The sequence below is a fragment of the Mugil cephalus genome, chromosome 15 (assembly GCF_022458985.1).
Source record: "Mugil cephalus isolate CIBA_MC_2020 chromosome 15, CIBA_Mcephalus_1.1, whole genome shotgun sequence".
Classification (NCBI taxonomy): domain Eukaryota; kingdom Metazoa; phylum Chordata; class Actinopteri; order Mugiliformes; family Mugilidae; genus Mugil; species Mugil cephalus.
Window position 1 is genome coordinate 3,507,115 of NC_061784.1, and position 17,302 is coordinate 3,524,416.

A 17,302-nucleotide genomic window follows, 5' to 3' on the forward strand; every position below is an offset into this window, starting at 1 on the left:
ACTCTGATGTGAGAAAACATACAGTCTATACTCATATATACAGTATATTTCTATATGATCAATAAAACTATATATTATAATATGCACAAGACCACTCTATTGTTTATTGTTATCATTTCAAAAAATAGAATTATAGAGTTACAGAAAGTATTAACAAATAATACATAAATACATTTCTGCCTCAAGTTTTACTATTTGATTTACATTTAGAAAATACAACAACAGAGGAAAATACAAAAAATAAAATGATCAACAACAATAACAATGGGTCATATACAGAGAAATATAGATACACATAAAAATAAATTAGAGGATAAATAGGCAACCAAATTGATTCCATTTAGGAAAAATCTATTAATGTAGTCATTCAGGCGACTCTTTATTAATTATATATATATTGTATTTTGCATGTACAAGTATGTTCATCATATACTCAAGAGGGTTTTTTGTAGAATTTTAGTAGTAAAAAGGGAATTTGGTTAAATTGGTCAAAAACGTCTGACTGATTAAAAAATAAGAGTTTAATTTAATATAAAAATGGCATCGATTTACATATTTTATTTAAATATTTGGCATAAATTTGACGCCACGCCCCGACATCTCATTGTGACATCATTGGGTGGGCGGCCCGAGAGCTGCAGTCTACTTTTGTCTCTACGTGGAGGAGGCAGGACACTGAACTGGACGCTGTCTGGAATTTCAGGAGCACCGACAGTGTGAGTACCAATTTCCTGGTAATTTATACGCCAACAACTACTTAACAGCAAGGCTTTGTCTCCTTTGCAGTTATTCCAAACACTCTTGTGATAATCTGTCCTCTCTGCTATCATGTGTTTAGTTGGGCGGATTTGCAGGAGTAAACAGGGATAGTTTCCCGTCTGTAAAACTTACATGTCTGTCGCTAACCGGCTAGCTGTAGCTACTCCTTCACTGTAGCCTATTCATCCTCACGGCGCTGCGTAAGTGATTAAACTCTGAGATAAAAACGCTCTCTGACTGCTTTAATTCCTCAACTTTTACAATAAGCAACTACTTCTGACAGACGCAAGTAAGGTAACCCCTAGTAACTCAGAAGATAAGCTTATTCCGTTGTGGAACTATGTACTTAAAAAAAAAAAAAAAAGATACTCTCGTATTCTTTGAGATTTTAGAAATGTCTGTAAATGTAAAATGCCAAAAGACAGAATCTTTAATTCGCCGCCGTTGACCGGAGGAAACCTTATAGGTGGAGCCAGACATATTGTGTGAAGATTTTTTTCAAGAAAAAAAAATCTTCCCGGCACTGGCTTATAAATGACATGCTCACATGCACGCACGCACGCACACACACACACACACAGTCTGCACATAAGCCCAGTGCAATAGACCTTTTGGAATGCTAGGTGTGTGTAACCGCAGTGTTTGCTCTTCTGATTACAGATTACCCATTTTCTTTGACGTTGTCTATATGATGCTAGTAAATGTGTTACTTTGTATTTAATAGACATGCCCTTCCCAGCCCGTGTCACATCTATTTGTGTGAGGTGTTACCAATTTCAGTCATTGTATAGTATTTCTTTTTATCTTTCAAAGGACATGTGCTTTTTCTTTTTTGCACGCTGGTACTGTCTTAATAGCGAAATAAGACAGCTTGTCCATGCAAACATTGTTTTTTTGTGTGTGCTCCATGTAAGCGTGTTTACTGCGCTGAGTGATTAACCAGATTTTTCCTGGAGCCCATCTGGGTCTGCAGAATACTTACTTACATCTGGGATTTCAATTGTGGATCACTGTTGGAACAAGGACGTCTGATCATATCAGAAAGACCTACTTTTTAACTTGATAAATATCCTTACTTGGAACAAGAGGTGTGTTGTGACTACAGTGGGGGTGAAGGGTCTCAACAACTCTGCATGCAGCAACAGTCTTTGCTGGATGGCAGAGGTGTTTAACTCCAAAATAAGATTGCAGGACTCAAGAGACGTTTGTTCAGTAGCAGCAGAGAAGGTGCGCTTCCTGTGTCATTAAGAAAAAGTCTGTAATTCATTTTGCCAGCCAGTCACTGTGCCTGTCATTACCCTAGTTGGTGTGGTCAAATTGCCCATGAAGGTACGTATGTGGGATGTGTGCATTGACTGCGCGTACTATGGAGAAACCCATTGTGACGTCAGCCATTAGATTTTGAAAGAGCGAAATGACGCTCCCAAGAGGGAGGACCCTGTGGTCACCATATTGGTTGTGATTTACTCCGCCCACATTCAGATACTCTAAAAACGTTCAAGGGGGGTCATGTTGGGGCCATTGACTGTATATACTAGATTTCACCTCCTACGTGTTAGTGGATGCGACTTTTGCCAAACTAAAACACTAAAGTAGACATCAAATCAATTCATATAATGTTGATCCATATTCAAGTATCATGTTTTGGGGCGTGTTTCATTTGTTGCTATAGAAATAGGATGTGACATAATGGCAGCTACCAGTTGTAAAAAATAAAAAAACAAGTACAGTGTATAATTCAACATTTCATTGTACCCGGTGGAGATAGAGCAGTGTGCTCTATTAATTAAATGAAAATGCAAGTGATTCTGTGGTGGAAGTGTGGTCTGCTTATCGATATTGTAGCTCCGTGTGGCTCCACTCTCGGACTGTACTGATCAGACTCTGGACTGCACTGACGGCGCTCATATCCACGGGAAAATAGTTTGGTCACTGCAAGGAAGTGGAGATGCGTTGTCACTCTGGCCCAAAAGTGGCCCGCTAGAGGGTCTAATCTGGCCTACATTATGAATATGCAAAGTGGCGAATTTACATAGAAGACTGCAATATTTCAATGAAAAAAACAGATGGCCTCAATTTGACCACTGTTTTAGTAAGATAAGTTTGCAGAACTCTGAGACACAGGACTAAACACCAGGATAGTTTGTTAAATGTAAGCATTCTCCTAATTTAGTACTTCTTCTTTGCAAAAAAATAAATGGAAAAAAATTGGAGTTGTCATTATTTATATTATGCTATCATACCTGTCCGGCCCACTTGAGATCAAATTGAGCTGTGTGTGGCCCCCGAACTGAAAGGAGTTTGACACCCGCATGTAGACCAACGTTTTATCTGGATCCAGGTTAGTCTGACTGACAGTCTGGAGCCTTACTGCAAGGCTAGCCTGAGGCTAATTAGATAGTTAACTCCAGCTACCAGGCTGGCTATGTTTGGCACCGACCATATAAATAATACTCCACATTCATCGGTTGTTCTGGTAGGAGTTGCAGCAAAGCAGCCATGTACATAAAATTATCCAAAATTAACCAAAACCTCAAACTGAGGACTAGCAGAGACACCAAGGCTAGCAGCTAGCAGCCTCTGGCAGCGCATATATGTCACCTGTCACTCAAAGCGGGAACACGGTGATGCATAAGTTTAAAACTTAATAAAAAAAATAAAAACAAATGAATGAATTAGAAAAGAAAATCACTCCCTGTATAATTTTCATGAGTGAAATAAACATTTGTGACCAAATTTTTTTAGCAGGCTGTAGACATATTGCTGTAAAGTAAAGGCTTTTTAACGCAGAGATCTATGGGGAGCCTTTTGGATCCAGCCTCAAGTGGCCATTTTCGAATGGCCTTCATTGCTCAGACCCTGTGTGTTATGCTTTACAGTAGTCAAACATGAGCGTCCCTCACTTTCACTCTGGATCCACATGAGCACCCACTGTAGGTGTTTTTAATACACACATCATGTGCTTGATGTTATCTTTGTGAAGACAAACCAGACAGTCAAGAATGAGCAGGAGGTGGAGGCGTAGACACGTTTAGTTTCCTCCACCTGTGCGAGTGAACAGGTTGCTCCACTTTCTGCGCTGTCAGGGTTTTAAACAGACGCCTTCACCGTTTATGCAACTTGGTGAAAGTGATCAAGTTACATTTATCCTTTACTAATAGTTTTTGCACCGTTTAAAATGCATGTTTCTATTAAAGCGTTAAATCTGTTTTTCAGCTCCCCTAGAAGCAGTTTCTCTGAGAGGTCAGAAATCTCTTCATAATGCTTGCGTAAGGACAGGGCGGTGTTTGAGATGAACCATCTCACCACGTAGTATTTAAAGGATAAGGCCTCATGCTGCTTTTGTTACGTAATGGCTAATGCTTAGGTGTGGCTGTCTACCTGTGGCAGAAACGGACTAATCCAACTAATTCAGCATCACCACTGCAACCTGTCCAATGGCATTCTTAAGCCATTGTGTGTTAGTTGTCGTGTGTTAACATCTCTACTATCAAGGGGCATTTCGACGTCATTTACTACAACTACAACTACAACTACATTATAAAGAGCACCTCGTGAAGCCTAAGAGACCCGTCGAGGGACCATTTCACTTGAATATTTCCTCGATGAGTCACCATATTTGCAGGTTTTGTGAGCTTCATAATACACAGACAGCCCAGGGTTCTGTCCTTGCAGCTGTACACACTGTCCTCATGTAGTGTTTGTTGTCATCACCTCCTCCTTACCTGTCCGTTTGGTTATGCTTACCTTATCCACACAGCCTGAAAAGGAAATACAGGGTGGCCGGGGTTAGAGACTGCTCAGGAGTTGCTCGTGTTTCACATCTGCAGGCGATTGTGATCGTGAGTAAAAAAAAAACAAAAAAAAAAAAAAAACGTCCATGTTCTCGCAGACTGTGTTGGGTGTGTGCGCATTTGAGTTGAACCGCACTTGGGAAGGGTGCCCATTCTATTTGTGTGTGCCTCGCATTTCCCACGTAACTGTGGGTGAAACACTGGCGGGCGTGTCGACTCTACACATTTAATTCGGCCATCTGGGAGCAGCCCTCTCGGCTCGAAAATTGACTGAAAGATCCATCAAAGGCGATTGTAAACAGCGTCAGTGTGCTGTTTTTGGCTCGACAATTAAAGTTAGAGCTCGGAGAGAAAAGTTTGCGCATGGCTGATATTCAGTGATAGAAGGACCGAGGGAACGGAGAGAGCGTCTTGAATGAGTGGTGAAAAATTTTGAAGACTACAAAGTAAGTCCGGTTGCTCCTGTTTTGTTCCAGATGACAGAGAACTAATACAAGCGAGCGTGTGTGTTATTGTTTTATCCATTAATTTCAATTCAGCAGTCAGTCTTGTGTTTTGGAATATTTATTCGTAACATTGTGCTACGTTGTTGTATTTGATAATCCGAAGTGTTTAAGTAATGTGCTCAAATTTGATCGGAGGTGTTAAAATGCTTTTAGGCAAACGCTCCGTTCAGGAGTTCGACGTTGCATTCGGTTTGAACACTGCAGGAATTTTCTCTCGGCACATACAGTCCAGCTGTCAAAGACGGCAACTGTCTTTGGAGCCTGACACTCCGGACTCATTTTCTTGTGCAGCACAGGATTTATTGCCGCGGTTTGTGGCGGTGACTACAAACCCCCCTATTCTTCTGGGCCGCCAGTGATACGTCTCGCATTTGTCCGCTGCCATCTGTGCCCTCGCTCCGTGTACTTAACCCCTCTTCTGTTTCCACTCTGCCTCTGTCGAGGGTGTGACAGGGGCTGGCAAATGAGGTAATGTTTGTTGGGCCTTATTGTAGCCGAGCTGACTTCAGCGGCCACATTTCACATCCTTCTGGAGAAAAGTTAAATATAGCAGTGCTGGCACCGACCTTTTCCTAATCGTTTAGTCAGGAGTTTGTCGTTGCCCTGATTTAGTGTTATTTCACGGAAGAAAAACACTGCGTTCTCGGTTGTTTGTGGGGAGGCATTTAAAATCATGTCATCCGACAAAGACGTTTTCTGATTTTACTTGATAGCCTACTCGATTTTGCAGGACAGCGTTTGTTTTAATTCAGTACGTTGTTTGGTTTGTAGGAAGAGGAACTGAGTCACAACTCGGAGACCACATGGCTTCTGTTGAATCACCCCCCATGAATACTATTAATAGTTTCATTCATTAAAGAGGTTGCACAGTTACTACACTTCTGTTTGTCTGCTTGTCTGATTGTCTGATGCTGCTGTGGCCACAAAGAGAACACATAAGTGAATATCCTTAAATAATTACACCAAATCCATTTGATTAACTAGATGCTCACATATTCCCTAATGTGGCTTTCCACATGGTGCGTTGTGAAAACCAGACATAGCCTTGCTCAGAACTTCTGACTAATGTGCTGCAGCAGTCTGTTCACTGACTCAGGAAAAGGGAACACTTTTCTGTCTGGAAAAATCTTTGGTCCCCAGTTAACCGCAGCATAAGCCTCATGTTGTTTTCTGAACACTCGGAGAGGAATGCCATCATACCAGTTTAACTCTGGAGAGGGAGGCAGCACGCCCTGCTCACCTCTATGTAAGGGAAGCTCTTTCTGCCCTTTTTCTGGTGCATTCCTCCGCCACTACCCAACGGGAAAGGAGGCACTGGGAGAAATTCCTCATTTTCAGATGGTTGCCTTGCCTCGGAGGAGGCTGAGAACACAGTGGCTTTTCTTAAGCAAAACAACTCATTGACTGATCGCCTGGTTTTGCGGCTTGAATCTTTACACATTTAAGCATATCTGCGTCTTGGGTGAGCATGGTTTAGTTCGCCAGAACTCTCATGGGGCTTCTTTTTACGCCAGATGTTGTTAAAACTGGATGAAGACATGGTTGCTTTTCATTCCAGCTGCCAGTAACTATTTAAGTTGTTGTGTGGATCAGATAATAATAATATATATTAAAAAAAAAACGTGGTTAATTTTAGAAGATGCTGTGCACTAAGCCAGTTTATTAGACATGGTAAAATCATCCAAAGCCTCTGGCAGTTTTATTACAGTACAGGCTTGTTGCTGCATAAAGGAACTAACAGGAAATTACTTTGATTAGGGGAACGAGACGAACTTGGGGAAGGAAAAGAGCTCACAAGAATGGTACTTGTGATTAGCTGGGGTGGGGATTAGTGAGATGAGTGAATAAGCTGCTATTTTAAGAGTTTCTCTCGACCCCACAGAAGATGGGGAGAGGAAATGTCACTGTGGCAAAGAGGCAGAAAACATCAGTCTGCTGCCTGTTCTGAGACTACTGACTCTAGTGTATTGTATTTGTCCTTCATGTCATGTGGAGACTTTGCTGATGACTTTTATTTCTCCGCAGTCGCACCTTTCTCTGACTGACCACAGGAGGTCAATCACAGAAAAATGGCTGGAAAGATCACAAAAGAAGAGGAGGAGGAGATGAGAGAGACCTTTGGGAAAATTGGTGCGTAAAAGCCATGTTGCTAAATTAGGAAAATGATTTAATAAAACATTTGATCTTTGTAAGAGGTTTCCAGGTATTTCTTTTTATTTATAGCACTGGTGTGATACCATAATGTCCTAATGGTTCTCACTGTGTTTCTACAGATCTGGACAATAATGGATATATCTGTGATTATGAGCTCAGTGAGCTCCTTAAAGAGGCCGGCCATGCCCAACCCGGGTACATGATTCGAGAGATCCTCCACAAACTTGATCGCAACCACGACAACAGGATCAGCTTTGACGAGTTTCTGTCGGTAAGTTGTGCACAGTTCCCGGGTGTGGAGCCCAACAAGTTTTCACCTTTGCTCAGGGCTTTCTCCATGAATTAGTCTTTTGTTTTCTGCTCAGCCTCTCCCGTGTGAGAGGAACCTCTATGCAAAGCAACTTTTTAGTAGCTTCGTGCGCAAGAGAGTCGAAAAGCCTCCACAAGCCACACATGCACACACACTGACACGCATGCACTCACACACACACACACACACACACACACACACACACACACACTCCAGGAATGTGGAAGTGAGGTCAGCAAAGTGGAGTGAGTTCCAGTATTTCTTTTCAGAAGTGATGAAGGAGCAGTCCGTCACGGGGTGGCTTCTGATGCAGGCGTGACTCGCGAGTAAAAATCCCAAGATCAGGACGGTTGGACAGAAAACGGTCGCGTTCTGTCCTGTTGCTGGCACATTCATAGTCTTACAGTATCTTGTATAATATAGTTTCTAGAAGTAATATAAAAACTGCACAATGGATTCTCTGTTGTGGATATGAAATCTGTTAATGATGACTTAATGAATTGTTGTCCCTGAGTAGTTTTGTTGTCCCTCTCTTCTCACTGACATTGGCTCAATGTAAAAGACCTCATGTTTGTGGAGGTGACACACCAGATCTAAACCCGGCTGTTCTTTGGTGTTGACCCAACAGCGAGTGTCCGTTGCCCTAGTTTCTCTGGTGAGTCCCGCACCATTGGCACTAGTTAGATGATCCCTTCATCTTTCAGCCCATTCATCACCAACTCTGTGGTGGATCGAGTTGCTGTTGGCTGCTCAGCTCAGAAGCTTTGCACAAGAAGAGAAATGAAAGCGCCGAAATTAAACAAAACGGCTTCGGTTCAAAGGGCCGACACAAGGTTGTTCTCATGTTCCAGCTTTATCAAATCTGAACATTTAAATGCTGTTCGTAGGACACGCGTATGATCCGATGTGCCAGAAAGGTGAGCTCTTTCACACACAGCCCAGATTCAGTGCACATGAACATGCTCCTTCCAGACCATGTATGTACATTTGAAGCAAAAAAAAATTTTTTTTTGCTAAAAGTGCAGACCTGAATAGAAAGCCACCCAAGGCCCAGGTGGCGTTGTTGTGGTTACCCCTTTTACCTACTCTGCATAACACCCAATCACATTGTGTGTATTTGTGGTAAAGTGTGCTGTGCTTTTTAAACCCGTTTTCCCGGTGCCAGGCTGAATAGCTCATTGTGGTCTCTGCAACATGTGGGGCTGAGGTCACTGATGAAGCAGTGAGAGACATTCAGCAGCAGGAAGTATCAGGCGTATTACTGTAGAATACACATTGTCAGATCAGCTTTGCATAAAGTTGCTCACATGTGGTACGTTGCTGATAAGGTAGATAGAGTAGGAGCTGTCACCACAGAGCTCTTTATGGTCCCATTAGTAGTTTCCATTCATTAGAGATCATTATTTAATGTTCAGGCGGAAAAGCCCAGGGGTGGTGTTAGTGTGGAGCGTGATAAGAGTTGCTGTTGATAACCTTCGTGACATATGGCTCTCACACACATTGTAGAAGTGCCCCATACACTTAAATGCACAACACACATACACATATAAGCAGCCTTTGTCCCACCCTTCATATTGTTTAAAAGCTCAGATAGATAGCAGTGTAGACATACCAGCAGTTCTGCTATGTCTGCTGAGTGACCTCGACTGCCACAGCGGCTCGATGAGATAGGATGGGAAGGAAAGGAGATCTCTGAGTATGACCGTAACCAGAGATAGTTTTAATCATTGATCATCTTTTAATTATTTTTGATTACATCAAACGTCTTTGTAAAGGAAGGATGTCAATGGATTACATGGTGATTCACCAGAATCAAAGTAAAGCAACATATGGCTGATCTCAGTAGATCTGCTGACCTATGCTCCACTTCAGACTGTTGTATCCAAAACATCTGATCATCATGGTGCAATGAAGACACATTAGAGCCTGTTGGTATAGTGTAGTTTAGTATAACACCGTGTTTAACTAACCAAAAACTGAATATTATAACGTTGTTGCAGAGCTGTCGTATTGAATTGTCAGTGTTGTTTCAGACTGGACAAGTGTAACACATCTCTATCGTTCTGTGATTAAAATGTAAATCATATGATAAAAAAAAAACAAAAAACAATACATTTTGTTCTCAGAAGTTTTAATTAGTTTGCATCGACTTGGCTAATTGCTACAACTCGATCACTTAAATCAGAATGCCTATAAATACATATGAAGTCTTCCATAAATGTGAATCTGTGATTAAATTGGTCTGTTTTTCCTGTTTTAGATCATCAAAGAGCTGAGGGGCAGTGAAATAGCGAAGACTTTCCGTAAGGCCATCAACAGAAAAGAAGGCATCCTGGCTATCGGAGGGACGTCCGAGTTGTCGAGTGAAGGCACACAGCACTCCTTCTCTGGTACGTCAGACAGACGAGAGGCTTCTTCTCTCCGTTCGCTGCTTCCACTTTGTCACAGGCTGTTGACTCTGAACCTGTTCACTCACAGATTCTTCATTTAACATTAAAAATACTGAAACAGGTCACAGTGACTGATACTGTCACTTTGGACGTTTTTAGACATTTTAGACGTTTTCTTGACTCCTGTGTATGCTCACGCTTACAGAGGAAGAGCGATATGCCTTTGTGAACTGGATCAACACCGCTCTGGAAAACGACCCCGACTGCCAACATGCCCTGCCCATGGATCCCAACACAGACTCCCTCTTCAAGTCTGTTGGAGACGGTATAGTCCTCTGGTGAGTGCTCCTGCTCCCCCTCCCTCACCTAGTTACGCTTACTGTTTCTGGTCAAGTTCTGGCTGGAAAATTGTACAAATATGTGCCTATATTGGGGCAAAATAAACACTGAAACCACTACAATAATATTACATTTAATAAAAGATATTCAGAAATGATCCATTGTTCCACATATGGGCCTCTGACTATGCCAGATTTATGAATTGAACTGGTCAGAACATAATTTAATAAGTGGAAACAGCTTGTATATGTGAAACAGCCAAGTCAGGGGATATTAAAGAGCAGTGTAATTAGGATGCAGCTCAACCTGACAAGATTTGTTACAGTGTGGTCGTTTCATTAAATAGATCCGCTTTATGATATGTTTACCTTTAATAAAAATGAAACACTGGAAAACATGAAGTCTTGTAGTTTTACTTAACAGGACTCAGTATTGAGAACAGATGAAAATAGAGAAAGTTGTATAGTATTAGAGAAATGACACAGTGGTATGGTACAACTTTGATGCCAGGATGCTGCAAAGTTTACATTTCTGACATTAACCTGCCTGAGAATCCACAAATCTTTTACATGCAGAGTGTGTTGCCATATGTTTCAGTACTGCTACTGTATTTTACCACATGGATACTGTAGCCAACATCTCATAAAAGTTCTCTTCCGCAGCAAAATGATCAACCTGTCCGTGCCGGACACCATCGATGAGAGGACCATAAATAAGAAGAAGCTGACACCATTTACAGTGCAGGTCAGTGGTAATTACTTTATGGTAGTACTGATTTTAGATTCTCTCACGTCAATGCAAATATCCCCAGCGCTGATGATTTGTTTCTTACAGGAGAATCTGAATCTGGCCTTGAACTCTGCTTCTGCCATCGGTTGCCACGTGGTGAATATCGGCGCATTAGACCTGAAAGAAGGGAAGCCGCATCTGGTGTTGGGCCTGTTGTGGCAGATCATCAAGATCGGCCTGTTTGCCGACATCGAACTCAGCAGAAATGAAGGTACAGGTCACCCTCGGGATGATCCGTTACGTAACATGTATTCGAGTTCAATTGCTAGGGCTCCCTGCTTTGTTATAAAAATAGCTTAACGGATCATTAACACCCCTGAACAGCGCTTGCAGCACTGCTGAGAGATGGGGAAACTCTGGAGGACCTGATGAAGCTGTCTCCAGAAGAGCTGCTGTTGCGATGGGCAAACTTTCACCTGGAAAACGCTGGCTGGCAGAAGATCAATAACTTCAGCTCTGACATCAAAGTGGGTTTGCTCACTGGCATTGACATTCACTTGGTGTATTTAAACATGCTGATAGAGAAACAATCCAAAAGTAAATGGTACAGTATTACTTCCTCGATAAAAAGCGAAACCCATTTTCATTTTCATGTGTTTATTCCCCTGGACTTTTTTTAGTAACCGCATTTACCTATACAGGCATCAGCAAACCTGCATGTTTGTGTTTGCACAAACTCACCCAAATGTCTGCCTCGGTTTCTCCAAATATAGACATGAGTGGGTAGTAGTCTCTCTCACTGACACTATGACCTAGTGAAATGTGTATTTAGGGATTAAAGTAAAGAGCATTTCTTTCTTTGGAGACGTATCCTTTAACAGGACATTCAGATAAATAATAGCATTCACTATGTTAAACGCACACTATTTGTTGGTGGGCTATTTTCATTACACTGCAAGGCCCAGTTAGGACATGGTTTAAATCAACCAAGTATCTCATTAAATCAGACGGTAGATATTTTCTGCCAAACGTTGCGCTTGTTTGCTTTGTTCTAGTCGGTGTTTATTCTAGATATAGGAAATAGGCCTTTCAAATGCAATATCAGCATGTGGTTTTGGTGATTAATTACATTTATATGTATGTATGTATTAAAATGTTTACACACTGAAAGTTGTTCCACAAACATGCTCGTTGTATTGTGCATTGAATTTAGTTTGCTTTCATTTATCTTCCAGGACTCAAGGGCCTATTTCCACCTTCTGAATCAAATCTCTCCAAAAGGCAAAGAGGAAGATGAGCCCCGCATCGACATCAACATGGCAGGCTTCAGCGTAAGCACTTTGGCAGTTAGCGCTCACAGCTGAGCATCTCCAGCACATGGTAACAGCCGTACGGGGCCTCTGACCCGAGCATGTGTGCTCTGTGTGTTGTTCAGGAGAAAGACGACGTGAAGAGGGCAGAAGCCATGCTGCAGCAGGCCGACAGGCTCGGCTGTCGACAGTTTGTCACCCCAGCTGACGTAGTCAGTGGAAACCCCAAACTCAATCTTGCCTTTGTTGCCAATCTGTTCAACAAATATCCAGCGCTGACCAAACCCGAGAATGAGGACATTGACTGGGGACTGTTGGAAGGTGAGTGTGGAGCTTTAATCATACACAGAATAAATTGGTAGATGCAAGAAACTATCTTGTCTTCCACAAAATAGGGATTTCTCACACAGGTCTCACAAGTGAAATAACCAAAATGAAAACAATTATTAAAATAGGATCCTATCATCACTGGGAAGTACTTAAGTGACGAGGGCTGTTTTTCTAACTTCTGACACAATCACAAAATCACACTACAATCCATCTTGCCAGACTTCAAGTTATGCACTTGTGGCTGAGCTCCAGAGTTGTGGAACAATTTGCATTGTAAGAGACTTCTGGCATCTATGGGCGTGTTTTGTGTTGAGAATGTCTTTTGTGTCACATTTTCATTAGCAATGATGACAAGAACTGTCTACCAACATACTAAGCTAGCTAGCTACACTAGCTACGCTACTAGCCAGCTTTCAAAGCTCTCAGACTACAGGTTGTTGCGTTTAGCCTGTGCTAGAACCTGACAAGTGTCTTAACGACTTCTGAGTTGGTTCTGTGTGGCAACGTCTGGTGGATCAGAATAGAGACAAACTAATAAGCTCTTTGAGTTCCTGAACCAGTTTCAGACAGAATCATCACCAGATCTCTGCACGTTCTGTTTCACGATTTGTCACTTGACTTCTTCATTGTTGCCTTCTGTGATATCTTTCTAAACTGTAGAACAGGATCACAGCCAATAACCATTGTTTAAGACTTCAGGTCAAGAACAAACTTGCCTTCCTTCCTGTTTTAGTCCAAATATTTCAAAATGAGCTGCCCAAAGTTGTCGTAAAATGGGTGTAACAAGCCTGCAGCCTTATATTAATATAGAATACAGAATATCCACTTCAACAAGCCACTAGTGGCCTTATATCTTTTGGCATACTCACTGTTGCCTATGAAGTTGGAATACTTTTTATTCCTATTCATACACATTGGTTATGTTTGGTAGAGATTGATCAATTAGGGTTATGAGAAGATTTACACTTCAGAAGAAGAAGAGGTTAAAAATATTTTATTCCAACTTTATGGTCAACATTGTTTTAGTTTGTATCAAACCAATCAAAACTAATTGGGTGGGCTTTATGTGGTAATGGACAGAAGAGTAACAGCAGTAAACATACATGACCTCCCATTATGCTTTGCTGTCCAGGTGAGACGAGAGAAGAGAGGACATTCAGGAACTGGATGAACTCCCTGGGAGTGAACCCACATGTCAATCATCTGTATGGGTACGTACACAGCTTACTTCACTGGCATCTGAAGAGTTTTTATAACTGATGTGATCTCACGTTCTGTTTCCATATGTCTTTTAATGTGATAATTAAGCACAATGTTTATTGTTCTTCCAGAGACCTGCAGGATGCCATGGTCATCCTTCAGCTCTACGAGAAGATTAAAGTGCCAGTTGACTGGAACAACAAGGTCAACAAACCGCCTTACCCTAAACTGGGAACCAACATGAAAAAGGTAGGCCGGATTCCTCATAACTGTCTCTAGACATTTAAATTCTTAATCGTTATTATTCCTTATGTCATCTCCTTTCTAAATTGTTCCCAGTTGGAGAATTGTAACTACGCTGTGGAACTGGGCAAATCTGCAAAGTTCTCTCTCGTTGGCATCGGCGGGCAGGACCTGAATGATGGCAACGCTACTCTGACTCTGGCAGTGGTGTGGCAGCTGATGAGGAGGTGAGGTAGATCAGGAAAAAAAAAACAGAAGTTTGAATACTGCTGCACAAAAAACAGACACGTTGTGTAAACATGCATCTGTTTTTTGAATATCTAGTAGATTTAGATTTTCACACTTGTTGAATGAATGAAAACATGTGAGAATGAACACATTTTATGCATCAAAAATGCTCCAATGCACAATATTTTGAAATGACACAATTACCGACAGTGTTCGGTATCGGATCCATTGCGATAGCCGTGTATATTTACTCTAGGAAGTTGTTAGTGCGAGTTTGTGCCTAGAGGCCACATTTCCATAAATTCATTTGCCTCTGGATGTTTGTTGACCTGTTTTGTAGTTCCTTGTATTTGATTTGCTTTGTGTCACAGTTTGGATAATGTTCAACTTGTTCACCGTGCACTTGCTGCCTCTGCTCTCTTTTAGATACACGTTGAATGTACTGGAGGAGCTGGGTGACGGAGAGAAAGTCAATGATGACATCATAGTAAAATGGGTGAACAAAACATTGGCAGAGGCTGGAAAATCAACCAAGATTTCAAGTTTTAAGGTAAAGTATCGTTCTCACTCACAAAGGTTCATTTCTAGATGCTTGTAGAAGCCCCCATATTGTCTTCCACTCTTCCCAACAATATTGTGGATGTGTCCGAACACCATTCATTTCCTCTATGTTAAGTATTCTTCTGCCTGCACTCTGTACCCTACAAGTGCCACACCCCAGACAAATATTTCTATTAAGTGCAATTGTGTCTGACAAGGACCACCCCCTGTTGTTCTCCTACATATATGAAAGAGCAAAGGTGTCCTGAGTTAATGTGTGGAAATTGCAACAGTGTTGATAACAGAAAGATGTGATGCAACACGCTGGTAAATGTGTTCCTGGCCTTTACTTGTGAAACATGCTGGAAACATCCAAATCAAAGTGATCATATGTTTTTCCAAAGGCAATAAATATCAGTTTCATATTCATTTCATATGTTATCTTTCATCACTTTCACTTGAGTCTAGAGTTGAAGTAATTTGTAAGACCTGTTTTATTATTATTAGCTTTTTCGTCAGCACAATGAAAAAATGTGGCTGTAGATCTGAAACTAAAATAAAGGCAGATGGACTTGAGTTTTCTCAGATATGGTTATAAAGGGGGTCTGTCAGCCACCTCCGATCTGTCATCAACATGTGTCCCCAAACATTTTCATCCACAGGTGAGTATCTAGTTATTAACAGACCCTCAAACCTAACCTCCACACCCGTCATTTAGAAACGGGGAAGCCAGTTATTGGCGTGGTTAATGTCGCCAAGTAATCCAACAAGTCCAGCTGCCTTTGTTTAGGCTTTTTTTGTCTGGGTATACAATGACCTAGCTGACTGAGACGGGCCTCATTTCACAGAGCTAACGCATCTCTATATCCATTTTACCACTCATCAAGCCCCTGAGATGCAACTGAAAGCACTGTTTTGAGATCATGGTGTTACATGTACATATATGAAGAGCCCTCGTCCGTTTGTGTTGTGGTGTTCAGGACAAGGAGATCAGCACCAGTCTGGCAGTATTGGAGCTGATTGACGCCATCCAGCCCGGCAGCATCAACTACGAGCTGATAAAAACCGAGTGCATCTCTGAAGAGGACAAGCTGGAGAATGCCAAGTAAGACGAAGACGCGTGAGCAGCCGCCCCCTTTCATGTGTGAAGAACTTTCTACCAATAAGTTTCTCTGTTTCCCCTCTAGATACGCCATCTCTATGGCGAGGAAGATCGGAGCCCGTGTCTACGCTCTCCCGGAGGACCTTGTAGAGGTCAAGCCCAAAATGGTAATGACAGTCTTCGCCTGCTTGATGGGTCGGGGGATGAAGCGAGTCTAAGCAACTGGCTGGGATCTTTGTGACACTTGCTCCTCCCCACAAGCAGTTAGCATTTTGAAAAAAGCTCCCCCAACTGAAGGAATGAAGTTTTTTTTTTTTTTTTTTTTTTCTGAATCATTCATTGGCACGTGTCCCTGCCCCTTCTGTCCAACAGAGGTGTCTTCTGAAGCATAATGTGCTGACCACTTATTTGAAGTGAGGCTACAATCCTAAAGAGCGGGCTCTTGTCAACTTCCAGAAGGCAGAGCTCTTAATGTAGGAGAATGCGTCTTTTTTTTATTTTAATTTTTTTTGAAGCAGTTATGCAAATTTCCAGCTGCAAGGTTGTTTACATATTTTTACTCACTGATTAGTAAATTATAGCCTTGACTAAGCAACACACATTCCTGAATACCATAGTTGCGAATAAGTGCTTGAGAAGACAAAAAGAAATGGGAGGAGAGATGTTGGAGGGTGGAGCACATGACAAAAAAACACCCAAACATTGCCTCTTGCTTAATGAAGTACAAGCATGCCTTAATAACTGACACCACAAACATATCTGGATGCAGAAGCCAAAAGGTCAGAATATAGTGATGACCAACTGTCTGTGCTCGTCATTTGTTTGTTTCTTGGGATTATGATGCGATGTAAATGCTGTTTTTTGGGGATGTCTGGTCTTTATTGTGTTGGGCTTTTTTTTTTTTCTTTTTTTTGTGTTTGTTACGTTGGATGAGGAGCAGGCCATCTAGACTCTCCTGGCTTCTGCTGTGCCTTCTCGCCTCAAAGATCACTTGTGCTTTGAGTTTTTTTCCCTGTTTCTTTTCCATTTATATACGACATTACCAAATATAAACCGTTACTTCATTCCAGGTAGCTTCATGATATTCGATGACTAGGACCAGATTGTATTTGGTCCTCTGTTCATGTCTACTCCTAAATACTTTACATGTAACAATAAATAAGATGTTGAAAACTGCACGTGCGTTTGTTGGTAGTTTCTGGAAAAGGCGTTGAATGGAGCCGACCACAAGATGATCCCATTAAGTTGATCTTTGCTTTAATAAACATAGATATGACCACCATTTTTTTTTTACAGTGTCTATAAAAAATAATGGTGCTGTTGGAAGTATTTCTGTTTTATTGTTGAATCAAAGTGGATTTATTGTGG

The 17,302-nt window shown here is 41.6% G+C and overlaps 1 protein-coding gene across 3 annotated transcripts; it reads left to right on the forward strand.

The window, feature by feature from the left end:
• Positions 1-623: 623 nt before the first annotated feature.
• LOC125021366 (plastin-3-like) lies at positions 624-17,110 on the forward strand. 3 transcript variants are annotated; one of them, XM_047607399.1, is made up of 16 exons: positions 624-716; positions 7,085-7,189; positions 7,333-7,484; positions 9,784-9,913; positions 10,119-10,251; positions 10,915-10,996; positions 11,087-11,252; positions 11,366-11,508; positions 12,217-12,312; positions 12,417-12,612; positions 13,754-13,832; positions 13,953-14,070; positions 14,161-14,291; positions 14,719-14,842; positions 15,813-15,937; positions 16,020-17,110. In XM_047607399.1, exons 2-16 carry the CDS (start codon positions 7,129-7,131, stop codon positions 16,150-16,152), a joined length of 1,869 nt encoding a protein of 622 aa, XP_047463355.1. In that variant the 5' UTR covers positions 624-716; positions 7,085-7,128; the 3' UTR covers positions 16,153-17,110. The 3 variants fall into 3 exon arrangements, with proteins under 3 accessions (XP_047463355.1, XP_047463357.1, XP_047463356.1); XM_047607401.1 differs by lacking the exon at positions 624-716 and adding an exon at positions 4,237-4,601; XM_047607400.1 differs by lacking the exon at positions 624-716 and adding an exon at positions 4,610-4,999.
• Positions 17,111-17,302: the final 192 nt, after the last annotated feature.

What these genes read in the sequence shown, in the direction of transcription:
- LOC125021366 (XM_047607399.1), top strand. Translation starts at nt 7,129, where the DNA reads ATGGCTGGAAAGATCACAAAAGAAGAGGAGGAGGAGATGAGAGAGACC. An exon ending in GCTTTGACGAGTTTCTGTCG is followed by an intron (nt 7,485 to 9,783) that starts GTAAGTTGTGCA and finishes TTCCTGTTTTAG; the next exon opens with ATCATCAAAGAGCTGAGGGG. An exon ending in CCAAGATTTCAAGTTTTAAG is followed by an intron (nt 14,843 to 15,812) that starts GTAAAGTATCGT and finishes TGTGGTGTTCAG; the next exon opens with GACAAGGAGATCAGCACCAG.